Source organism: Hydra vulgaris, chromosome 04 (genome assembly GCF_038396675.1).
Source record: "Hydra vulgaris chromosome 04, alternate assembly HydraT2T_AEP".
NCBI classification, from domain to species: domain Eukaryota; kingdom Metazoa; phylum Cnidaria; class Hydrozoa; order Anthoathecata; family Hydridae; genus Hydra; species Hydra vulgaris.
The window spans coordinates 17,059,802-17,087,390 of record NC_088923.1 but is presented as its reverse complement, the minus strand read 5'-3'; the positions used below and the strand labels follow the sequence as shown (position 1 = coordinate 17,087,390).

At 29.0% G+C, this 27,589-nt stretch overlaps 1 protein-coding gene across 17 annotated transcripts in view; it reads left to right on the top strand.

The window, feature by feature from the left end:
• The first annotated feature begins 1,026 nt into the window (after nucleotides 1–1,026).
• The window catches only part of LOC100197752 (adhesive plaque matrix protein 2), a 65,953-nt gene continuing 39,390 nt past the window's right edge, over nucleotides 1,027–27,589 (top strand). For 3 of the 17 annotated variants that reach the window (XM_065795643.1, XM_065795642.1, XM_065795640.1), the window contains exons 1-3: nucleotides 15,629–15,888; nucleotides 19,797–19,940; nucleotides 20,209–20,286. In XM_065795643.1, the coding sequence (XP_065651715.1) occupies nucleotides 19,841–19,940; nucleotides 20,209–20,286 (178 nt within the window). In that variant the 5' untranslated portion in view covers nucleotides 15,629–15,888; nucleotides 19,797–19,840. Of the gene's footprint in view, nucleotides 2,340–15,628; nucleotides 15,889–16,041; nucleotides 16,139–19,157; nucleotides 19,296–19,796; nucleotides 19,941–20,208; nucleotides 20,287–27,589 lie in introns of those variants that run through there. The other 14 variants (XM_065795631.1, XM_065795628.1, XM_065795639.1 and 11 more) reach the window with 11 other exon arrangements.

The following is a 27,589-nucleotide window of genomic DNA, read 5'->3' as shown; positions in this document are numbered from 1 at the left end:
CCGCATGTTACAAGACCAAGGACAAGATTAAGGCCAATAGTTTTAAGGTCAAGGCCAAGAATAAGAGTTTCAAGGCCAAGACCTACGCAAACATTTTTAAGACCAGAGACTAAAATTTTTGTCTTAAGTTAAGGCCAATTATTAACAAAACTGTAGGTAACAATTGCTGTGACAACAAAACCACATTTTGTAAAAATAAACCAAGGTTATGTGAAGGATTCATCGAAGTAAATTAGAAAATTTACTTTTAGATATATATGAAAGCTGAAAACAAAAATACATAAAAATAAAGGATGAAAACTTCTAACTCTAAGGCCAAGGCCAAAAAATCAAGACTAAAGCCAAAATATTTAAGGCCAAGACCAAGACCAAGGCCAATGCCTTAATTTTTAGCCTTAAGGCAAGGCCGAGGCCGTGTTATGTATGACCGTAACTTAGGTAAACATTTAATTTCCAATCATAACACTAAACAAAATTAGTGTTCTTTTCGTTCATTTTAGTCTAAACAAAATATTTAGTTACTGCAAATTTTTTTGAACTTTTTTTACTTTTCCTATAATCTAAAATTTTTAATTACATTCCATTTTGAGTAAAATGATGCTCTTTAAACCCATATTTTTTCATGTAATTTATTGTTGAAAAAATATATTTTAGTATTAAATTGATAGTTGTATTACTGAATAATAAAATGTTTCAGTCAACCGCAAGCACCAAAAAAGTTTCATACTATTTTAGCCATTCGGGGTCGAGAAAACTTTTCAGATGTGTCGTCGTTGTTTATCGATTTATCTTATAATAAAATAAAAGTAGATTTACGCTTAAGAAGAGGTACTTGAGAATAAATCAATTATGTTGATTACGAAAAACAATATACTGCAGGTATTCTGGGAGACGTTGCGTCTTAAAATTCCCTTGAAAAATACCACGTGGTTTAATTATTTTATCATTAATGTAAGTTGTCGTCGAAAAACTTTATTCTATTTTTTATGTTAAAAGAAAAGCCTGTAAACTAGCAGACATCGTTCTGTATGAACAGGTATTTTTTATTTTGCGTATTGTGAGCTTGTGCGAAACTTCTGATTTTAATTACAAGTAAACGCTGAAATTGTAAACAAATTATATTCAAAACGAATTTTACTCAACTTTTTAACGTTAATTAACGATTTGTCATGAGGTATTCGTTTTTCAATAGCATTATTCGCGGTTTGTTTAAGTGGTTTTAATATTATAGCAACCATGTAATATAAAATGTATAAAAACACACATAAACATTTAAAACAATCTTAGATGACTTACATGATAAAATAACTTGCATATAAAATAAAAATTCACGTCTTAGGTAAATAAAAAAGGAAAAGATTTGAAGCCGTAGCAAACAACAATGGTTTATGTCGGTAATCTGTTATAACGATAACCAGTTTATAAACTTCAAGTGAAACCACATTTATAAAAAGAAAAAATCAAATACAGAAAGGGTAAAATCATGCGGATTTTTCCCCATATGATATGCTTGCTGTTTTTTATTCTAGTTGAAATTGTCTTTGCAAACAAACGCCATAAACACCATCATTTAAAAAATGACTTTGAGGGAATTAAGAGAAACAAATATCCGCTACATGAAAAGTATAAACATCCACTAAGTTTATACACAAATCGATTTGATCGCTTTCATTTTTTTAATCAAAAGTATAACCAACCAGGGATAAAAAGAGTTAAACTTTTCGACAAATATTTCGGAGACAATGACCACATTAAAAAGTATAACCATTTACGCTTAGGTATTTCTAAAGATACCGTTATTAAACCTAATAGACATTTAAAAATTGAAATTGGTAATTATTCTAATAATGAAAAGACAAAGGAAAATTCCGACATAAAAAATCTAACTCTTTATCCAAAAGTAAATTTGTTGAATATTTCCGCAACTTCAAACACAACAAACGCTACATATCCTGTAGAGCGTTTGTCAAACTTTAAATTTTTAAACAAAACGAACTTGTCTCAACAATTTAAAAACGAAGCAAATTCAAAAATAAAAGAAATATCTTATTTAACGATAAAAGCTTTGCCCAAAAAACTTATTGCGATAAACAATACAGAACCAGCTGTTTTGAACAATACCGAAAAGTCTTCTTTGACGGAATGTTCCAGTAAAGAATGCGCGCTTGGTTCAGATTCTCAATCAAAAGACTATCATAAAAAAATAAATACTTCTTCAATTAATCACCATACAAATCATGAAGGTCATGTAGTTGAACAAAACAATAAAAACTTAGGAAGAGTTCACCACAAAACTTCAAGTGTAGAACCTGCTTTAAATATTGCTAATGAAACTGAAGGTAAGAACATAATAGTAGTTTCTTTGATTACGTTTTTAAGGTTTGACTATGAACTAAATAGTTATATATGTTTGTAATTACGATTTATACCTAAATTATCATTTTACTCTTCAATTACTTGTTTACTTTTCATTTACTTTCACTTACTATGTTCATTTTACTTTTTAAACTCAATAAGTCAGAGGTGCTTTAAAAAAGATATAAAAAGATAAGAACAAACTTTTTTTTAAAAACTAAATCTTAAAATAAATGTTGGCATCTTTAAAAAAGTTGATTTGTATAATTTATTAAATAAAATCTACTTTAATGGCCGTAAAATGAGGATTATGGCCACAAAATGAATAGTTATATGATTATAACTTCTACTAATATCATTTTTATAATTTTTTAAGGAAATACAAAGACAGATATTGGGTAATGCCACCAGTGTCTTAGCATTAATGGTTAATCTTTTTGTACCACTAAATTTAAAACTTAAATTCATCTAGATTTTTTTCCTATCTTTATGTTAACTCCCAACTTATTAGTGATTACTTGCAGCCTTGTTAAAAGTGAATTAGTATTAGGGATGCGCCAAATCTGGTTTTTTGCCGGACACAGAATCCGAACAATCAGCTATGATATTTTGCCAAACACAGGAGCATTGTTGGATACACAATTTTGAATTCATTTTACACTTGGGATATAAAATGGATACCAGTCCCGGTCACCAGAAGCTCGGAAAAAGGAAATCAAAAGAAAGTTTAGAAAAGAACTAAGCTTAGTGGTTGATACTTCTAAGCAGGGATTTGGAAATACCAATGAAGGAAACACTGCAAGAAGACCATTTCTTGCAGCAGAATCTTTCATTGAAATAATAAGTCGTTACTTGGACATCATTGTAAAGCTCAGAAACATATTGAATGCAGTTTGCAGTGGATTCGACCTAAAATTGGATGCTTTAAAACTTCAGGGCTAATAGTGAGAGTCTTTCCTTGGTACATTATACCGCCCACACAGGGTTCTGGAGCATGGATTTCTAATATCTGAGCATTTGGATCTTCCCTTTGGGGCCTATTCTGAGAAAGCTCAGGAAGCACAAAATAAGGCTATAAGAAATGCAAAGATCAATCATGTAAAATGTTTAGAATTAGTGTGATACGGAACCAATTCTATTATCTAAGGAGCAATCCTATGATCTCTTCCATTGCTTTTAAAACTTCAAGACAATCACTATTCCTTATTTTAATCCTGATGTACAGGGCCTCCTCAGACGAGTAGATGAATAAATTTTTTTTCTAAATTAATGTTGTTTTTTAAATTTTTACTTTTCTTTTAAGAATTCATCTATCAGCATATAAAACCAATGGGGTTACACTTTAATGCATAAAAAATATAGTAAATCAACATAATACACATTTTTTTTACTAAGAAAATATTCTTAAAATAATTTCTAGAATCTAAAAATTAAAAAAAAAAGCATCAAAAAAATTCATAGGAAAGAGAAAGTCTGGGGGCAGTCCACAACTTAAAAATTGTGTAAATAAAAAAGACAATAACTTGATATAAACGTTCATTGCTTTACAACATTTCGCTTCACTGTGGGGAGGATCAAAAAGAACCAGTTTTTGTAGCATTTTCCTTATTTTGGTCACTTTTATGGCCAGAGTGAGCAGAGAACCTAAAACTTTTCAATGCCGGTATAGCAGTCTAAAGTTAATCCCGTCAATAAATACTCCCGGAGTATTTATTTCCTAGGAAATATGTACTCCGGGAGTATTTTTATCCTAGGAAATAATTACTCACGGGAGTAATTATTTCCTAGTATATAAATACTCCCCCAGGATATAAGTACTCCCCTAAAGTTGAATTTTGAAATATATAAATATAACACTGAATTTGAGGTGGCGCGTCGCATCTCTCTGATGCGTACTGATTAAATAATTTTAAGCGTAACAACATAGGTTAAAAAACAGATGGTTTTTACAGTATTTTTACATTGAAAAGAGGTTGCATCTTTTATTATTTTACTTCCTTTAAAGTTTTCAAAAATATTATAAAAATACCGTGGCACCTCCAAATTTTATCAAGAGGATATTTTTTCTTTCTACTTGTACCGTTTTTTTTGGTAATCGGCTTTAATCGGCATTTTATTGGGTTTCCCATGGTTAATTTTTTATTTTTATTTTAAACAGTTATATCTTGTAGTATTTAGAATCCTTATGATTCCTTGGGATTATCATGAGAAAATCCCTTATTAAAAATTTCTTCCTAATTTTTCTTTTCTAAAAAAATGCTAATACTGGAACCCAGCACTATTTTTGGCCTGCGGTTTTGGTACAAAAAAATAATTAATAGATAAAAGTAATTATTTACAGTTTATAAAATTTTACAGTTGTAATTATTGTGTTTGAATACAATATTTATAAACAAAAAAAATTCTTTTGAGGAAAAGGTAAAAGATGCTGAGACTTTAAACATGATAACAAGTGTCCCCGCATTTTCAATACATCAAAGTTCGTTTCCATAGGTGATTTACCTGCTAATAATTCGGCTGCAAAGGCAACAGCAAACAATCCACAATTAAAATCATCTGTTTGTTTTTGTACAGGCAGAAAAGTTATAAGTAAGTCTTCATTACTATTAACATTGTTTTTATATAAAGACTGAACACATTTCAAAGAAACAGGATTCAGTGAATCATAAAGACTATCACAAATATTGACTCTTCCATTAGAACAAAATGTAAGAAACCAATGGCATGAACCATTATGCATAAGTTGAATATGTTCAGTATTGACTGGCTGGTATGGATTATTTGAACATTTTTGAGAATTTAGTACAGATTGGAATTCTGCATTTGGTCCTAGCTGTTTACAAATAAGCATTTGGGCAGCATCCATGATGTTGTCATTTAGCCACGAATTATGAGACAACAAAATCTGTTTATCTTCATTTTTAAGATGATAAAGATTTGGAAAATTTAACCATAGTTTTTGAGGTTTTAAAGCCTTTTTTGAGTCAACTGAATTGATTATTTGATGTGATTTCCAAAATGTTTGTTCAACTGTAAACCAAGAATGTTTTTCTGCACAAATGATAATCCATGCAGATTTCCATTTTTCATAATTGACAATATTTTTCAAGCAAGCTGCAACTCCACTAAAAGATCCAAATATTTTTAATAATTTTTGAATACTTACTTTTATTCTATTGTTCCGTTGCATTAAACTTGAGAGTTCGTGATCTTGAAATTTAAGGAAAATACGCGGAAGAAGAAACTTTTTTTTTTGTTGCAAAATATTTTTAAATCTCTTACAGGTATGATACAACGATTGATATGTTTCCGTAACAATAATGGATGTTTTCACTGCACTAATCAATATCATTTCAACAACTTCGTCAGGTAACATGCACCATAAACTTGTAACTTTTTCTTCAGTTTCAACACAAGAACTCAACATATCATTATATAATGACTTTTTATTTTTATCAATGTATGGCTTAAGTAAAGTAACATTGTATTTTTTCTTTAGAGTAGTATTTTTTTGGTTAACCAAAGTGCACAAGTTGTTTTTAGAAATTGAATGTACTGTATATGGACCAAGCCATTTAAATGAAAATTTTCCTCCTTTTCTATCTATCCTTTTTTGATTTTTAAAAGAACTTTATCATTAATTCCAATCAAATGAGGTGCTTGATAGCGTTTATTATAATCTTTCTGCTGTTTATTTTGAGCAGTTTGAATGTTTTTGAATGCGGTATGGTAAACTTTTTCTCGTAAAGAAATAAAAGAAGTAAGAACTGCATCAAAAGTTTCTCTGTCAAAACTTTCAATGTCATGCTTTTTAATATCAACCATTCTGTATTTAACATCTACAGGTAAAGTAGGTTCTCGATTATATAATAGAAAAAATGGTGAATATTTTGTTGAAGTGTGCTTGCTAACACGATGTGCAAATAATATTCCTTCAATAATGTAGGGCCATTCCACAGCTTTTTCATCAAGAACTTTAACTAATGCTTCTTTTATAGTTCTATTCTGACGCTCACATAAGCCATTAGATTGGGGTTGGTAAGCAGAAGTTACCCTATGCTCAGTTCCTGTCATTGCATGCAATTTTTCGCTGACTTCATTTACAAACTCTCTTCCTTGATCATTAACTTTTTGATACGGATAATAATTGTCCAGATAAAATGCTAAAATTTTTGACAGCTTTTCGAAAATTAGATTTCTTTCCTTTATCAGCTTTAATTTCTAGAGGACAAACTTTTTCTTTAAGGTACTTTTCAATTGCTACAAAATCAACATGTCTCGCCATTTTTTATTTTAAGAGTGTGGAAAATTTACTTTCGATATTGAAGGAACAATTTTACGACAAGCGATGCATCGCGATGCCTTCAAATCCTTTTTCAGCCTTGATATACTACTGAGTTCACTTGGTTTTTAATAAGTTTAAGAACTTAACTATAGCATAATACTGCTCAATTTACCACAAAACAGAATTTACAAATGTAAAATCAATTGCCATTACAAGATTGCTTTTCGAATTTAATTTAAATGGTAATAAGTACTCTCATTGGCAGTACTTATTTACTAAAGGGAGTATTTATTTACTAGCCTAAAATGACTGGGGGAGTACTTTTTGACTAGGAAATAAGTACTCCGGGAGTATTTATTTACAGGGAGTTATTTTAAGCTGCTACACCGGAGTCAACAACTGCGCCACGGCCGTTTAAATGGTACTCAAACACAGCATTTTTATCTTAACCTCGTATGAATTGTTTGATGTTGGCCTAAACAAGTATATATTCCTGTTTTACCAATATAACATTTGCCTTAAACTTCACACTCAAATTTGTAGACACATGTATATATGTTTACAGAAAGTCATGGTTTATTTTTTGTATTTTGTAAGAGTTTTGGATTCTTTGCTCGTTTATCAAAAAACCTTTCTTAAATTTTTAATTTAATTTAAGACTTGAAATTAGTTTTTTTAAAGATTTTTTTCAAAACTTAGAACTAATCTAACTTAGGGCTAACTAAGTTCTGGAAATTTATAGAAATGGTTTTTAAGGAGTGTTAACATATACTGCTTTTGTGGGATCATTTTTATTTTTGTTAATATTTTCCTACATCAATTTGACTAGATTTTGTAGATTTCATTTTTCAAGATTTCTAATTTTAAAAAATGCATCAAAAATAAACAATAGCTCAGTATCAATGTTAATTACAATGCATAAACGTAATGCCTTATAAAAAAGCAAATTTGTTCAACAAAATTAGACGTTGCTGGTGCACAAAAAATGTGTTTTTATTTTTATGCAGACGCGGTGCAATGATTAGAAATTTAGACTCATAAACAAGGAGTTTGAGGTTTAATGCCGTTTCTGACCAAATTAGCGATATGGGGAAAGAGGAGTGATCTTTGCTTTAGAAGTGCTGGTTGCTTTAAAAATGACTTTCATGTTTTAAAAAAAACATTTTGAAATGAATATTTCTAAAGCAACCAGCAACATTGTCAGCAGGAAAAGTGCTAACACTAATAGTTGATGCCAATCTCTACACTTGACAGTATCAACAAATTTGTGAACGAGCTAATAACTTAAATTGTAAGCTACAGCCTACGAAATATAGAGTTAAAGATACCACGTTGTGAGCAGTAAATAACATTTACATAAAGTTAATAAAATGACATTGTCAATAAATGGGGATGCAAAGGGTCAGAAAAGATACATTACAAGCAGAGTTTAACCGATGAAAATTTATTCAGTATTTTTTTGATGCCAATAGAAGTTTTCTGAGGTGTAGGTAAAATCATAGTTTTGAAAAACTCTGTCACATTATCTACTTGGTATTGTCTGCTCATCAAGTTAGTTTTTGAGAAAAACGATAACATAAATGACAAGATGGTCTTTAATAAAGACTTAAATAATGACAAAATGCATAGGCCTAACGCGATAGTACTATCGTGTTCGGCTTATGCGGTTTTTCATTATTCAGCTCTTTTAAGGCCACCTTGAAGTTTAAACGCATAGTTTATATTTACAAATATACAAACACTATTGACATCTAAGAACTTGAAAAAACATATTACATATACAATGCAACAGACAAGTTTTGTTCACTTTGTTGAATCTTTCCGTAATTGTACTTTTGATGACTATCGAGACTCTTATCTCCAGCTGGTCTATTTTTTAGAAGTCTACTAGCTTCTACTATAGTGACTTTCAAAACTTTTTGAGAAGTCTACTAGGTTCAACAAAATGAACAAAATGCTTTAATTAGTTAAAGTTGATTTGGCAATGGTGAATGAACGGTATAGCACTCTGTTTTGACAAATTTAAAAGAGAAGCTATAATATTGAAGGGGACTAACAAGTACTCTGCTGACCAGAAACGAAAAAGAGCGCGCAAGCATCAACATGACGAATTGACGTCTATTGAGACATCAGACTTCACTTGGAGAGGTAAATAATTGTTGAGACCAATGTCATCATGAATCAACTTTTAGCTAAGCTTGAAAGGCAAAGACAAGCTTATACTCTACTTCTTTTTCGTTTTGGATTCCTAGTCCGTCTTCCAAAAATAAAATTTGTACTTTAACGCGAACATTAATTTGGAAAAAAGTTCTTGAGCGTGCGATGTGAATGCAACATAAATCACATCGTACGTTTAAGAACTTTTATAAATCTATCCAAACAATGCAAAAATTTATTTTCTAAATGAATGTCTGCATGTCAAGAGCTTTGTTCCCACTTCAATTGGTAACGGTAAAACTAAAATCCTAATCATCTGGGTTTACTTCTTATTTGATCAAAAAAATTGAACCCAAATTCCCTGATGTCAAATTATGTAACATAGATGAAAACGATGTATTTTTTAGAAATGTTTATATTTATTTCACCCTACTCTAAATATATGTAGAGTACAAAAACCTGATTGTCCCTTGCTTATTCTTTGGGTTAACTATTTATAATTATCTATTACATTTAGTTGTTGGTATTTGATCTAATGCAGTTATACTTATTTATTAAGTTAAAAAAAATCGTATTTAAGTATGAACTTTTTTAGGGGGACGGGTGGAGGAAAGAGGGAGGCTGGAGAGGTTGCAACCTTTATTTTGGTTGAGGCCAGGATGGCCTAAAAACGGGCTTGTATCTGTACACACACACACACACACACACACACACACACATATACATATATATACTTTTAATATCAACAAAAAACTGACATTATTCAAATAAATCATCAGTAGATACTAATAAATTGAGGTTAATATAGGGTTGCCATACGTCTTAGTACACCGACACATGTCCCGGTTTAAAGCTATGTGTCTCAGTCCCCTAGTCAAAGGACCATTTGCTTCGGTCAATTTAAAATTATAAGGCATATTTAAAATACTTCTACAATATTAAACGTGCGTAAAAATATTGATATGCGCACGCACGTTGCACCACCTTTTAAAATAAGAAGTATTTTTTGTTACATAAATTTTTCTAAAAAAAAAAAACAATTTTGCCGGCAATGCAGTGACTTCCAGTATCTTTTTAAAGTACTGAATTAGGGAATTCTGAGTAAGACTCAACAATGTGCTTACTATACGTAGCGTATTGACGTCGATTTCTTTTTATTATTAGCGCCGCGTTGATTTTCTGTTTTAACTATTTGTTTCAAGTTTGAATACTTCAATAAACATGCTAAAAAAGAAGCGTCACTTTCTAACAATTTTACAAAGAATTGACCATGTATTGAAAAACGAAAAAATGAATACGGTGCATTTTGTTCCATTGTTAATGGGTTTATATTAGTGAGTCATGGTGAAAAATCTAACGTAAGAGATCACGTTATATCAGGTAAACTCAGTTCCAGGCTCAAAACATTTTCTAAACTCATTTCTAGGTTATTGTCTGCATCTTTATTAAGGAATATATTGTCTTTTCTGATTATAAAAAAAATTCTCCAGAAAATATTCTAATATGTGCCGTGCTACAGCGGCCACGTTCATGTTTTGATTTCCTTAAAATACAACTTTAACGCTAAGTTTGTATATATCGATTTCGAAATGCTACAAAAATGCAAAAAACATGAATTCGATACTTATTTAAATAAAACTTAACATTACGGTGTTTTTCATAAATAAATTAAAACTCAATACAATTAATGGGTATGCGGACTTTATTGAATTTATTATGTCAATATTACGATCGTTAAAAACCATTATGAGACATAATACATTTTTTTTTATGAAAAAAATACCATAATACGTCATCAAATATCTACTTTGTTTAAAGTCTAATGTTGTAACAGCTATTATGCAAAATACTAATATACTTACACCTAAGGCAGTGATGTGGTAATGGAGGGGAATTTCCCGTTTTGAGGGAAAATTAATCACTAAAAACACATAAAGGGAAGAAAAATTATTAAAATAGAATAAAATGGGAAATTTTTGGAAAATTATTAGAATTATTTCATTAATCTGAGATATACTTATTAATCTATGTGAAACCACTGTGATTGGTGATTTTATTAAGTATTCGTTTAAAAAACCGGATACGAGTTCCCATCAATTTGCGGTTAACAGACTACTCAATTATTAAAAAAATTGATCGATTAGATTCGATTATATTAGACTCGATTGGAATCGAGTTGATCGATTCATTTATTATAATTCCTGACAGTCTGCCAGGTTTATATGTAAAAAGGCATGGTTATGTACCATTACCATTTTGCGGAGAAAGTGCGGAGAGTCTTATCAAAGTTTGGAGCCCCTAAGGAGCGTCATTACCTGCTCCACGGACCAAGAGTAGAGTGAGTTTGAGAAAAACTAGGGTACATAAGAATGAAAGACAGAAGTAGTCGTGTTAGAAAGATGGAATAAAGAATATTTGTCGTCCTTTGTTGCAGACACTATATATAATGGATTATAATATTGAACAAATTGAAGATTGGAACTCAAAATTAAAGTTGACATTTTATATAAAATTTCACTTCTGGGTTTATTAAAACTTCTTGAATGCTTAGTAAAGCAGCAGTTTAGTGGGAAAATGGGAAACCAGTATTAAAATCTCTCCCGCGAGATTTTCATTAAACATAAGCCGGTAAACATAGGACATATTACTTTAAACTTAAGCGTCAACTTAGCGTGACGGCCTTTATCGATGAAAAAAAAAACTACAAAAAACATTTTTGAAATCTTTAAATAAAATTTTCTATTTCTTTTACTTTGCTTTTCATTTAATGTGTTATAGTTTTGGTTGAGTGTGTTTAATTCGTTGTAACTTGTTATTCCTTCTATGGTTAGTAGCCTGTGCGTAATAGGTATTAAATAAATAAGGTAATAAATATATTGACGATATCTACTAAACTCCACCAAAAAAACAAAAAACGTCAAAAAATAATTGCAAAATTAAATGGTTGGAGCTTTCAGAGTTTAAGAAATAGTTATATGCAGTTCAAAACGATAATTCGAAAGCCCGATGTAAATAGGGTTGCCACATCTTCCGAATTGCACGGGAATCTCCCGGATTTTGATATCAACTTCCGTCTCCCGAAAGTAATTTAAAAAAATATCAAAATCTTCCGGAATACAAATATGTCCTAAATTTTATATTTTTTGCAAATAATGTACATGTTTTGCGCATTAAAAAAACGATTCTCTTGCAAAACACGTACCAAAAAGATGGTTATTCTTACTTCCAGCACTGCAAAGAATACTTCTGGTATGGACTGCGTTGCGGTCATATTTTGTATCAAAGGGAGAAGAAGAATGCCACAAAGTAATAGGGATGTATTTCAAGATGACGAAATTGAGTCCATTCCTAAATTGTATTGCTGTTTCTTACATAATATTATGCAGGTCTTTCAAAGTGATGTACTAACTTTAGAGTTGGATCAAACTACTAGTTTCGAGTTACATGAAATTATGGTCGTCACAAGAAAGAAAATTGCAGATCGCAAACTAGATAAATTTTATGGACATGCTGCTGCTCAATTTCTGAAAAGAATACCACAAGAGATAAAACAAAAGTTTGAAAGAGAAGTTGATGAATTCTATGCCTAATGATTAAACTACTTAGATAAATGGTACAACTTCCAGAATTCAGAATATCAAAGCATGAGTATCTTAACTTTGAACGAACCAGTGGCCTGGAGCTTATTTGACCAAATAGCAGTCAAGTTTTGCATTGATGTAGATCAAAATAAATACTATGAAGACTAATGTATTCTGCGCAATGTCCAAACAGCGCTGGTAGCGACCAACACGAATGTGGTGGATCGATGGAGTAACCTTTTTTACATAACTCGAAGAAAAAAAGTGTGGTTAGCGAGGCAAACTTTTCAAAGTAGTATTCTTTGTATTTTCTATACCTGTTTCAAATTTTTCATGTGAACGAACTTTCAGTGTAATGAAATCTTTATGGTCTAAAGAACGAAATTGTCTTGGACTTCGTGTCTTGCGAGCTGAGCAGCAGGTGTGTGAAAATATGAAGTACAAATGTTCACAGTTTTATGACTTCTTAATGAAGAAACCCAAATTGTTGGCTGCTGCAAGATCTGATCAGAAATATACTTGATATTTATTCAATCAGGTACACAGGCATTGCTGTATTCCATATAATACAAATAAAATATAATGTCCCGCCCCCAAAACCCCAAGCAGAGCCTCGCTCACCGCTCGACAAGCCCCGCTCAATCCGATCTCCCGGATTTAACCTAACTAGAGGTGGCAGCCATAGATATAAAGCATACCAGGTAAATTCTTGTCATTTTTAGTTTGTAGAATTTATTTATACAAATAGGTGCTTTACTTTATATACGTACTTATTTTGCTACGTTTATTTAAAGTTCGGCAAAAGTGACTTACAAAAACATGCTGCAGGAAAGAAACACATTCAAAATGCAAAATTGATTTAAACTTTTCAGTCAATAACCAATTTCAAGGGCAAAAACAAGATAGTTCTGCAATCTAAACAAGTCAATTAAAATGGCAGAAATTAAAATAGCAGCTTTATTTGCAGAACACAATTTAGCTTTTCAAATGTCAGATCTTTTAACAAAAGTATTTAGTGATAGTTTCAGGGACAGTATTATTGCAAAAGAAATAACACTAAATAGAAAAAAATGTTCAACTATTGTGAAAAAAGTAATTGCTTAAGTTTAGACCAAGGAAACCGTGAGTAATTCAAAAAATGTTAAGTTCTCCATTTTAGTTGACAAACCAACGGATATTTGTGATACAAAATTTATGTGTACTCTAGTTCGGTATGTTTCACCATCAAGTGGGTCTATCCGAACTGAGTTATTGGAGCTGATACCACTAAATGCAACTGATTGTTCGGCAGTAAAAATTTATGAATCTTTTAAACTATGTTTATATCAGAAGGATATACCACTGCAAAATATAATAGGCCTTGGATGTAATGGTGCTAATGTAATGGTAGGAAATTATAATTCTTTTTATTCACATTTAAAGGCTGACGTAACATCTGTGACACTCATGAGATGTATTTGCCATTCTTCTGCTATAATAGCCAGGAAAGCGTGTGAACATTTACCTAGATCAACTGAAGAGCTTTAACGTGCTGTAGCATTGTATATATCTGGTAGTGCCAAACGATATGCCCAATTATGCGAAATACAAGATTATTTTAATAATGAAAGAAAAAAATCCTTAAGTTAGCCAACACTAGATGGCTTTCTATGCACCAGTGTGTTTCAAGAGTATTGGAAACATGGGATAATTTATTACACTATTTCCAAAATGCTGTTTTTGAAGATAAGTTAAAGAGCGCAGATTATTCTGGGTGAGCTCCAAAATAGTTACAGTAAAGCATATTTACTATTTTTGAAGTACGTTATTAATTGTTTTAATTCTTTCAACGCGTTGTTTCAATCAAAATCTTATTTATCAAAATAATACTATTACATAATCAAAATAATATTATTACATAAATCAAAATAAATCAAAACAATCAAAATAACTTTATTACATAAGTTATCTTCTGCATCTGTTCAGTTAATGAAAGAATTCGGTAGAAATTTTATTAAGGTTGATTGTCTTAATCAAACACACATATCAAAAATTAATGTGAAAAATCCTAACAACTTTTCGTTTGTTAAAAATATATTCTTAGGTCATGATTGTGAAAATTTTATTAAAGACCTTCCCAGAAGTCCCGGGGCTAGTTGGCCGCAGGGGTAGGTTGACGAACTGCGTTTATCTTTAGAGTCTTTCATCAGAAAGTGACAAAAATTACTCAGAAACTTCCTTATTGAACATTTCATCATTCACTGTAGTATTGTCAGGATTCGCGCATGCGCTTGGGAGATATTATTACGGGTAAGTTGGCTCATAGCATTTACTATGAAAAAAAATATTTATTTTGATACAATTATTATTTTTTATTTTTTTCATTTTTAACAATATTGAAAATATTTATTCTTACAAAAAAATAAAAATTTTTTTAGTTTTTTTTCCACAGATAAAAGGTGGGTTACTGTTTGGCTTTTATACGGACTAAAATTTAGTACCAGCTAAAAGTAATATTAGATTTTGGAATAAAATTGTTGCAAAAATTAATTTAAAAAAATTTCTATTAATTTTGCACTTAATAGTGCATTAATAATCATTTTTATAGTTTGCGCCAACTTACCCCGCGGTGGGGTAAGTTGGCGCAAATTTTTTTTTTATTTTTTAGGGTCCGGAAAGGCCCCAAGAATTTTTTTTTGTAAATGAATGCAAATTTTATAAGATACCCTAATCCATACTCTTTAAGACTACACTTTAATATTTTTAAAAAAAATGTACTGTTAGGGCTACAGAGCTCATAGAGTAAAAACCGAGCCAACTAGCCCCGGTCTCCCCTACTATACAAAAAATAAAATCAACATGTCTTGCTTTTTATTGTACAGCAGCTTCAGAAATTAAATCAAGGTTACCGATTGATAATCCATTATATATAGAATCGCAGCTCATAGATCACACAAATATATTGGATTCAAACAATGATCGGAACGATTTTGAATTCAAAATTTTACCAGACAAGTATAAAGACCTACTTCAATCCGACAATTTAGAAATTGAGTGGCGTAAACTATGAGTTTCTTTTACAAAATTTAAAAAAATAAATAACTTTCTTATAAGATTGATGAATTCTGACATTATATATTTAACCTTAAAGATTTTAAAGATGAAATGATGTTTTCCAAATCTATCAAAACTTGCTCAAATTTGACTAACATTACCGCATTCAAATGCAGAGGCGGAGCGCATATTTTCCATAGTAACAGATGTGAAAACCAAAAAAAGGAATCGTCTTGAGAATGACACTTTAAATTCTATATGAGTTTTACGGTCATCATTTTTCTTCTAAAAATATTGATTGTACAAATTTCCAAGTAACAGAAAAATATTTATCCTTGCATAGTTCTCAAAATTTATATGAAAGTTGATTATTTATAGAGATTTTTGAGATTAGTTTATACTTAAAAATCAATCTAAATTGTACACCATTTAATTAGTTATTTTAACATTCATCCAAATTAACAATTATTACCAATTGTAAGCACTATTATTATTTTTTTTAAGTTGTTGTTATTAAAGTTTAAGGATTTATAAACTATAAGTTCCTATAAATAAAAACACATAAAAGTCTTAAAGACTCTAAATTAGGTTATAGTACAGACAAATATTAAGGTTGTTATAAAAAAATATTTATTTGCGAGACCCGAGCGAAGCGATGGGTCGAGTTTGAAAGAAAAATTTATAAAGAGGGATATTTTGATTTATCGAGGGAAATTTTGATTTGTTGGTAGGGAATTTCAAATATAATCTCCTACTATCATTGGCCTTAAGTTATTACTTTACTTTAAATTCGATTACTTTATATTAAGTGATTAATTTTATAGGTGCGAACATAAACACAAGAAATTTTTGTGGGTTTTCTACATTCTGAAAAATATCAGCAAATTTTTTTTGTATAAATATAGATTTATATAAAAAGTCAAAGGTCCATGCGGGATTCTTCCATAGCCTTCGGGGCCACCATGCCGCCGCTCCTAAAACAATATTAGTCAACTTAACAATCTTTTGCATCCTTTTCTTTTTTGTTTTTCTAATAAAAATTAGGAAAATTTTTTATAATACTTGCACCTAATTTGATACTTTTAACTCTGATAATTTTTTCCTTGAAAAAAACATTCTAGTTAATAACTGGGATGTTTTATTCCAGTTATTAACTGAGTTATTAAAATTATTTAATTAATTTTTAAGTTTTCCAATTTGTGTCAACTTTTTGTGTAGTGGTTTTTCTAGTTGTTAAACAATTAAACATAAAATAAATTTTAAACAAACTTTAATAGCTTTGGAAAGTTTGTTTCTCATTTTCATATCTCAATTTTGAACTTTCTCCTTTGATCAACCAATCGTGATTTTTTCATTTCTCAATTTTTTTTTTCTTTCAGTTTTTCAATATTTTGCTCCTTGTTTAATGTCATAAGTAACTTGGTAAAGTAATTTTTTCCCAAATATGTTTTTCAGAAATGACTATGAAAGTCCTTAATCAAAAGCCAAAAAGACTTAACTCTTGTAACGCTATGGATAAATGTTATGTCCGCATTAGGTGCTCTTTTTATTAGTAAATGAAGATTCTCAGGTGTCCTATCTGCCCATATTTTGTGATGTGGGGAACTTGCAGCCTGTTGTTTCATTTCTGCAGCGAGATTAGGTAGAGATCCAATAAAATAATATGACATTTGGCAACAAAATACAAATAAGAATGACATGGCCAAAATAGTTGTTATAAAAAAAAAAGGTTTTCTATTAAGACACTTGTAGTAATTTATTGTAATTTTAAAGTTTTATTTTCCAATAATGGACAATCAAGTGCATCAGTTAAAGTTGTAAAAAAAAACTTTAACTTGACATCAACACATTTTATGAATTACTGTTTTTTTGAGAATGTAAACCTTTAAAGAATTCAAAAACTGTTGTTTTGATTACAAGAATAATCTTGAATAATATAAAGTATGGTGAAGTGGCTAATGTCACTTTATCATCATTTTAAGGTAAAAATTATATCAAGGTAGAACCCAAGAAAATACCTCCTTAAATGGTATTTCTATGTGGTACTTCTGATAATAATAGAAAATTATTTCTGTTTTTATTTTTTAAGTAGAAAATTACTATCCATAAGTTGGTCAGAACCTTTTTTCCATAGATTAGGCTGATAGCGATATATGATTTTTTTAGTCATTTAAAATAAATATTCTAAGTGATGTTTATTTTTTTTAAGACTTCTCCAAGTATTTTATCAACAAATTCTTGCATTCTTAAACTATACCAACCAACCAAATGAAAAATAATAAGCAATCTATTACCAATGTACTGAGGAAAAATATCATATGATAGCCTATGGTCCTTCAAAAAAGTTTGAAACATGGGTCACCTTTTTTTTATACCTAAAAGCAGAATGTTATTTTTCAATAAAAATTATTCAAAAAATAATGTATTTTTAAAGTCTAAAAAATTACATGGTAATCATGATAATTGATAACAATTTTTTACCTTAGAAATGCTGTATAAAAGGTTTTCCCTTGAAATTCGGAGCCAAATGTAGTACTTGAACTTATAAATTTAAATTTTTTTAAAACCTTATGCACTTGATAGAATCAGGCGATGTCAATGCAGCTTAAGCGCATGTTTTTAAAGAATAATCCCAACTTAAATATCTGTTGAATGGTTATCAGAAATGTTGGTAATCTGTTAAATGTTTGTCAGAAGTGTTGGTTATCTGTTGGTCTGAAATTCTGTAATGTTGCAAAAGTGACAATTGAGTTATTTCTTTTTAATTTTTTTTGAATCAGTATGCAACATAAAATGATTCAAAATATGCCGGAGATAATTACTAGCACAACCATTTGGAATTTCTGCCACATTGACTGTTAAAATTAGCTGACTTGAGTTTTTGATTATATCACCTTTTAGGAGGTTTAACAGAATAAAGCAATTTAGTTTAAGCGATAAAGTCTTCCTCTATTTTAAAATTATTATTACTTCCTAGTTTTGGTCATAGAAATTTTTTTAATGGGTAAATTTCCTTTTTTTTCTATAGTCATAAGAAATAGATATTCCATAGTCATATAGACTAATCTATTGCTTATGTTTTTTTCTAAATAAGTATGCCAACTTGAGTTGATCATTTACTCTTTGAAGCTATTCGGATTTCTTATTTAAATAATCACGAGTCTTGCCTATGTTTTAAATAGGAAAAAAAAATTAAGGACAATCCATCAATGTATTTTTAGTTGAGATTGTATCCTGAACAGTAGATTGTAGCGGCTCATAAAATTTGAAGTCTCAGGTAAAAAACCTCTCTAACTTTGGTCAATATGCATTTACTTTTTTTTTCAAAATCTATACTTGTTTGTTTAAATGAACAACTGAAGTTCCAAGTAAAAAGTTGGTAATTTGAAAATGAAGTGGGTAATTTAAAGAGGAGCACATTAGAGGTTGTATCCATGTCTGCTTAATTATATCTGCTTGTATGTTGGTAATCTGTAAAGCCTCTAAGGAAAATATTTTCTATTATTTCTTACATTTATTTAAAAAAGAAATCTAAAAATGCATAAAATAGTTATATTCTAATTATCTAACCGTCTAAATTTGCAGTCAAAACAATTTTTGATGATTTTTGATTAAATTATCAAATCATTATTTGATTTCTGAAGGCATTTAAGTATCAAACAGGTTTCAGAATCTATATTACTCCATTAAAGTTATGTTTAAATTATTATTTTCTTAAATATATATTAGGATTCTTTTTTATGTAGGTAACATAGATGATACTGGATACCATCAAAGTCATCCAGATTTATTAAGTGATAAGACACAGTATGCAAATTATTTACATGTACACGATGAATTACAGCAAAATGCAAGTGGTAAATCATCAATTGCTAATGCAAGTGGTAAATGGTCTTATCTTTAGAGTTCATTTTTCAAAGCATGTTTTATTGGACTCATGCATGTCATTTTATCACATTTTAATTTATGCGAGCCTTTCTTTTTTTTTAGTTTTTCCAATAAGCAATTTAGTCTCTTTAGTAGACATATTTACCATGATACCTCTAGAAAGAACAGTGCCTTTTAGTACATGTATTATATCTTCTGTTGATAGATAAAATAAATTTATTCACTAAACAAACGAGCTTGATCAGTTTGATTTTGAAAAATCCCTATAAAAAGGTTTAACTCAAATTAAAAGTAAATTGTTTTGTAGATGTCCTTCATTTTTAATTTACAAGTCTGTCTTATATTATTCTAGATTAAAAATTCTGCCGAAGAATTTATTATAAAAATATATGTTAAATCATTAAACAAAATATTTTAATTTTTATATTAAATGCAAAAAAATTACTTTCTAATAGTATACTAGAACAAAATTTTTATTGGTTTAATATTATTATTAGATGGTATCGAAGAAGAAAGTAATTTTCAAAGTTCTCCAGATATAATGCAATCTGAGAGTACAAAACATATTAACTATCTACCCATTCATGTAGAGTCACACAGCTACTTAGCACCTGTTCATACACATGTGAATCATGACCATGGTATGATTATGTTTTATTTTTTAAAGTATAATTTTACTCACTTTAGAAATATAGTAAGTTTTAAATATATAGTTAAGAAATAAAAAAAAATGAATGTAATAAAGAAGTTAATAACAATTTGTAAATTATTATTGTTATATTATTTTTGAATAAATATATATTATATATTAAAGATATATTGTTATATTTTAATATAATATTAAGTAATAATAGTTATACTTTATATATTAACATTTATTGAAATGTTTAAAACATTAACTTATACTAGAAAATGCTCATCATATGATATCACCAAATTATGAAGAACCTGACTTGCCTATTCAAGCTTTTGAGCACCACCATGCCGGTTAGTGATAAATTTATCTTTAATTACAAAATAAAGTAAAAGTGTTTTCTTTGGTTATTCAAACAACCATATAAATTATTTTGTATAGTTATTTTAATAAATTATTTTTTAATGCTTATTTTAATTATATAATAGGGGCTGTTCATTAGTTATGTTAACAAAAAAGGGAGGGGGAGAGGGGATTCGAACCTTTTTGGCAATTGTTGACAAGGGGGAGGTGGAGATGAAGGACGTCAAGGCAAGTTGGCATCAAAAATGCTACTTTTTTTGATAAATTTAATACCCTTTAAAAATACTCGACACATAGAAAACTAAATAAGTAAATAATACAAGAATTAAATAAGCACACAGGAGATGTTTACTTGTAACACTACTATTTTTTTCAAAGTTGTTGTTGGTTAGTCTGCTTCACAAACAAAAAAAATTATGTAAATAGGTAGGCTGCATTATATTATTTAAACATTTATACCAGGTGTCGACAACCTGTGACTCACAAGTTATATGTGGTTCTTTTGATGTCAAGATGCTGGTAAGCTCTTTAAAAACTAAAAAACTTTTTTAATTGTAACTTTTGGCTATTCAATTTCAAAAGATTTCTGCCCCCTGGTGTATACTATTTGTTAAATGCATTTTTTGTTACACTAGTCTCAATTATAAGTAATTGGCTTTCATTGTGAAGTTGGATTAAGTCTAAAGTTAAAGTGAGAAGGATTGGCACATTGAAGTGTTTTTTCATAGAGCCCCTATATGGGATTTAGAAGTTAAAAATAAGATAAGATTGTTAAAATACTGTAATTCCGGTATAAAAAAAAAAAAAAATTTAAACTTTCATAAATATTTCCATTAAATCAAGAAAGTAAATAGAATCAATATAATTTTAGCTATTCCCAGCAAATATTCTATAGCAGAATTTCGGACCAATGTAGTTTTGCTCATTGGTTACTTAGTGGACCATTAGAAGCAGCTGTCAAAAGTTGCTAGCCGATGACTAGCCACTATTAACATGTCGGAAAGTTATCGACTTGCCATTTTTAGTGGTTGCCACTAATGGTCCATTAAGTAACTGATGAGCAAAACTCTAATGAACCGATAAAAAGATGCCTACATAGGTCCATTGCAAATCCACTTAAAAAAAGTTTGCTGGGTAGTCATACAAATATACTGAGAGAGTTTTTTATAGTATTGATCCACAGTATGCTATTCCATATTCAGAATACTTCCTACTAATTATTGGCAATTTATAAGTATTTGATTGTTTTATTTTAAGTTCACATTTTTGGAAAATTTATCATTATTATTTTTGAAATCAAGCTGTTATTTTACATAAATTTTAGATTTTAATATAGATTTTATATATATATTTATCATTTGCATGTCTTTCATTAATGGTTTTGGATGTTCATTTTTTTTTCTCATATATAACTTTGCATGTTTTCGTAGAGAAAATGTTTTTTAAAGTTTTGTTGGTTGAGTACTAGCCCTTGGGAATAGTAAATAAAACAATGTATGAAGCTAAAATAGATTAAGTTTTAAATTTTCTAATGTTACATACGGACAAATTCAGTTAATCAAACCAAATGTTTTACTAATTTTTGATCGAATATAAATTATGTGGGGAAGCCATGATAAATTTTATCAATAAGAATTCGTAAGAATTTTATTGACTCATTATTTTTAGTTAGGTCATCATTTAAAATCAAATCAGGTTATTTTAAAGGAAGGTTTTCATCTTGTTATTTTTTAAGGAGTAAAGTATATTTTGTTTTATCTACAATGAGGGAGAGTTTATAAGCCTTAAATTATTCATTGACATTCCTAAATTCAAAATTCATGTCAGAATAAAGTTGCTTAATGTCACTGTTTAAAAGGAAGAGATTTGCGTCATCAGCAAACATTATCAAATTAAGCTTTTGCTGATGCATTATTTTAGTGAACCAAGAATCAACCCTTATGGGATTCCATAATATTTAGTTCTCCTGATTCATTATTAATAACATATTTTTTTATTTTACTGAGGTAGCTTTTTAACCAATCATAGGTTTTATTTATCACACTGTAGAGTCTTTTTTTTCTAAAAGAATGAGGTGATCAACCGTATCTAATGCTTTGGTAGGAAAATAAATAATCCTAGAGTTAAATTATTATTTTCAAATCCTATAGTCATTTTGTCTACTAATTCAGTTACTGTGTTTTCAGTTCAATGGTTTTTCTGAAAATCAATTAGAAAGTACTGATACAAGTTTATATATAGAGATTTCTGATTGATTATTATTCTTGTAAATTGGACATGTTTTTGACAATTTTAATGCTTCCCTTCATTTATTGAAAGTTTTATAATATAAATCAAATGTACTTTTTGTTTGAGATATCTAAATCACTAAACTAACTATATTACTAGAAATGTCTTCAAAGTCAGGTTATTTATACAACAAACAAAAAAAATTTATTTGTTGTATAAATTTTAAATATGTTCATAATTTAAAGATGTAAGGTGTATACATATTTGTGAACCCTTTAACCTTTTTTTTTTTGTTCAGAGTAAGCTTTTGTAGTTATAAACTGGAAATATGTTGATAAGTTAAAAGTTTATTAATATTTTTTCTATACTTTTTACTTTTATTCACTTTTTATTCAAAATAAGCATTTGTAATTTTAAATGGTTATATTCATTTGAAATATGTTCATAAAGTAAAATTTGAATAATTTTTTTTTCTTAACATTTTGATTTTAATCACTTTTTTGTTTTAGTTGTAAACTAGTCTATTTAAAATATTGTATTGCTTTTTTTTCTATTTTATTTTATTTTTAGAGGGGAGGTAAGTAAATGGAACTTTGAGGTAATTTTTTAGGTGGGGGTCTCTGGAAATTTGACAAGTTGTTGATAAGGGGAGGAGGTAAAATTTGTCAAAAAATTGATGATGTAAATAATGGACAGCCCTATATCAGATTAATTTTACTGTTGAGTAATAATTTTTGTATCTGTTATGTCACAATTGATGATGAGTGGTTGTCATTTGTGGTTTTTGGAAAATGTATAATACTTTTAGAAAAAGAAATTCTGGATATGATCTCTTGATTAAGCTCTGGATTAGCTCTTAGTAAATATTGTTTGCTTTGATCATCTATCAACAAAAGAATAGTCCAGGCCTTTAGATATCTGCCAAGAGAAGACTAATCCAGAGATTAATCAATTATCATATCCAGCATCTACTGTGCTAAAGGAATTAAATCTTTTCCAAATACCACAAATGACAACCAACAGTGTTTCTCCACTCAGAGTATCTTGTGTTCAAAAATTCACTATTTTTAAAAAGATATCTGCTGTTGCATGATGTGTATAATTTCTTGTTAAATATGTAAAAATCAAAACAGTTGTTTTTTTGGTCCTCCAGATATTGTTGGAAGTGGTTTTGCCATAAAGAGAATGATCAATCATCTGTTGTAGGACAATTAGTTTTTACACTAGCTGAGACTTCAAAATAGTACTTTAATGTGCTCCTGTATATGCTACTGGCAGACAGTGGAAACTTAGATATGCTTCAACACTTTACAGTGTTGCAGTAGTTAAAATCTACATCGACAATAATTTACATTTTTCCATTTCAATACAAACACAAGATTGGTAAAATAATATCTGAAGCAACGACCTTGGCTAAGTTAGATGTTGACTATACAGAGATCTTAAAAGGAGAGAGGGGGAGGGGGTGGTATTTTTTGCTGAGTAAGGCCTAGAAAATTTTTTTGCTGACTAAGATATTTATTTTTTCAAAATTAGATCTGTAGTTTGCAGTTGGCTAACATTTGCTGACTGCCAACTACAGATCCAATTTTGCCAACTCTAGTGTCCAAATTTGCCAACTAATTAATTTTCTAGGGGGTATAGATACCCCCTTAGGGTAGCGCTTTCTCACAAAATTTCTAAATTGTTAATGGATAAGCTCTTTGTATTTAGCATCAGCAAAAATGCTTGATTTTGAACCATTTTAGGCATAAGACATCAAATTTTGGAAACATTCTGAATATCTTTTTGTGCTCTTGGTTCTTTTTTTTTGTTCTAACAGTTTGTTCTAACATTGTGCTTTTTGAATTGTACTAATCATAAGCTTGGAAAATTCTTTGGTCCATCATCACCATGGTAATCATCATCACCAATTTAAAATCACCAATTGTGTTTGGAAAAAATTTAGTCTAGGAACAAGCTGTTTTCTTCTATTTTAATAAAAATCTTGAATCATGGCATGCAATAATAAATAAGTCATTGTTTTTTAACATTTCTTGGTTTATAAGGTTTGTAGCTGACATAAACAAATAATACATTATTTCAATTCCTTCCATTTGGAATGCATCTTTCATATATGTTCAATAATATAATTTAAGGCTTTTATTGGTATTCTTGCCAACGCAATCTTTCAAGCTTCTTTTTTAACCAACGTTATAGTGAAATAACACTATCAAGACATTTCCTTATGATGCAGTTTAGTAGTTCTTAATTACTCCTCTGGCCAACCAGATTGCATTTTCAGCACAAGATTGGTATATGACATGTGTTACATGTCATATACCAATCTTGTTTTACACAAGTTTAAATGTATAATGAATACCATTCCATAAAACTAAAATTGTCTTTTTTAAAAGAAAATGAGTTTGTTTAGCACATTAAAAACCAGTTATTCCTATTGTAAGAAAAAGAATTATTAAATTTAAATTTAACTAAATTTGGTATAGTGTTTAATAATTTTGACAAAAATTAGTATTATGTTGACAGGAAAAAGTGAAAATATAAAATTAAAAAAATTTAAATAATTTCTTTTTTTTATGAAAATTGCTTACTTTAGTAATTAAAAAATAAATAATTGAATAATAAATAACACAATAAATAATAAATTAATACTTAATGATACTTATATTAATGAGAATTAATAATTATCATTAGAATATGCAAGTAGCATTAAACAGCGATGCATTTTTATATGTAAATAGCAAAAATAACAAACAAGTGTTTTGATAATTTACATTAAACTTGCAGAATTTTCATGGAGTTTATGGATTTGAATATATTATTAATTTTTTTGTTGCTGTTTTATTAAATTTATTCTTCTTTGTTTTTTAAAGTATTTATTTTTGCTGTTTTTTTAAATTTAATTTTCTTTGTTTTTTAAAGCATTTATATATTATATTTTGTTTGTGAAAAATTCCTGAAACCTACAAAAGTTTACTGCTATCAAGTTAAAAGACCAACAAACCAAACTCAAAATTGGCTAAAAAGTTTTGTTTCTAGATTTACAATGAGATACATGGAAATATGTGTTTTAACCTTTAGTACCTGTTGTTAAACTTATTTACCTGTTATTGATGCTACTGCGAATGTTTTTCTTCAAAATTAACTCCCACTTAAAGTCCTTCAAAATATTTAGTGGCAAAACAGCTGTTTCACAAAATTTTAGTCGAATAAATGTTTTCTTTTTTTATACTTTTTCATTAAAAGTATAAAAAAAGCTGATTCGAGACCTATTCAAGACCTATACTCTCATTCACAGATTATACAGACCTATACTCTCATTCACAGATTATACAGACCTATACTCTCATTCACAGATTGTTGTGTGTAAAGTTAGTTTAAGAAAGTTTTAACAAAATTGCTGAATAAAATTGCTTAGCTGAAGAATACATCACTGCTTTATGCCAAAAAGATATTAATCTCAGTCATACATATGATTGATGCAGATTTTAGTAAACTTTGTGTTAAAAAAAAAATTAATTTAGAAGACCAGAAAAAGTTTAGAAAAAAAGAGTGTTTAATTGATAAATTGTTGCTCAAACCAAAACCCTCAGTCAATATAGCAGCACTCCTCACATGTTTTAGCTACTTGTCAGTCCATGTAGCAGCACTCCTCGCATGTTCTATGTACATTTCAGTCAATGTAGAAGCACCTCTTGTATGTTCTACTTAATTGTCAGTTAACGAAAAAAATAAAAAACACTCCAGTCTATTATGTTGCATTTTTTTGGTTTTTTAAAAAACTAAAAAAATTAACTAGTTTCCTCAATTGAATTTGATGGTATTTGCATAAAGTGTACTTGTATTTTATCACAAACAGTAAATTTAAAGTTCAAAATATATATATATATATATATATATATATATATATATATATATATATATATATATATATATATATATATATATATATATATATATATATATATATATATATATGTATATGTATATATCTATATATATATATATATATATATATATATATATATATATATATATATATATATATATATATATATATATATATATATATATATATATATATATATATATATATATTTGTGCTTGTGTGTGTGCGTATGGTAAAAAACGGCTCCTAATTGCTCTTTGTACTTAATGTTTACTTAATAAAGTCCAAGTTATTAGATGCACTATAATTTTTTAATAATTATTTGTATTGCATAAATTTGTTACAATACTTTTATATTTAAACATGTAATGTAATGGCTAAGGAGATTTTTTATATACTTTTAATTTGTATATATTTTTTATGTATGGCATTACAATGTTGACCAATTAATACGCAAACATAAACAAGTGCAAACTGGTTTCATTGGCATTTTTACCTGGGTCAGTTGTGGACCTGTTTATGCGGCAATTTGCGCTGTGTTTATTTGAATAGCAGTTTTTTAGTTTGAGTTATTTGTTTTTTTTTGTGTGCAGTGTAAATAAAAAAGCTCAAGTAAACTCCCTTGTTAATACTAATATATTTTTAAATACATTTGGTCAGTCAACATGCGACAAATGTACTGGATGTCTGAATGTGGTAAAAGGTATAATGAGGCAAGATCAGTACAAAGAAATCCTACCCAGCCAGCACAAACACGTGTTTTTAGAATCTGAAATGTTAACACCTTCAGACGTCTAAATTTAGATAACTATAAGACATCTTACTGTATTTATCTTTAAGGCAACTAAAAATTGCTGTCTCAACCGGTCTAAAAGATGACTATTAATAAATATCTTATATTTATCTGAATTTAGATATCCAAAAGTGTTAACATTTTGGATGCGAAGAAAAACGTCTAAAAGACGTGTTTGTGCCGGCTGGGTAGAAAATCAGTTAAGTCTGCAGCTTAGAGAATGGTTTCCATATTAAAAACCATTTATTTTTTAGAAGAGCAAAGTATCCATTGTTAAATTAACCTGGTAATAGTGAAAATAAGAACTCTATTAAAAAAGCGTGATAACTGATGAAGAAAGAAGTGGCTGAAGATCTGATCACAAACCTAACACAACTCTTAA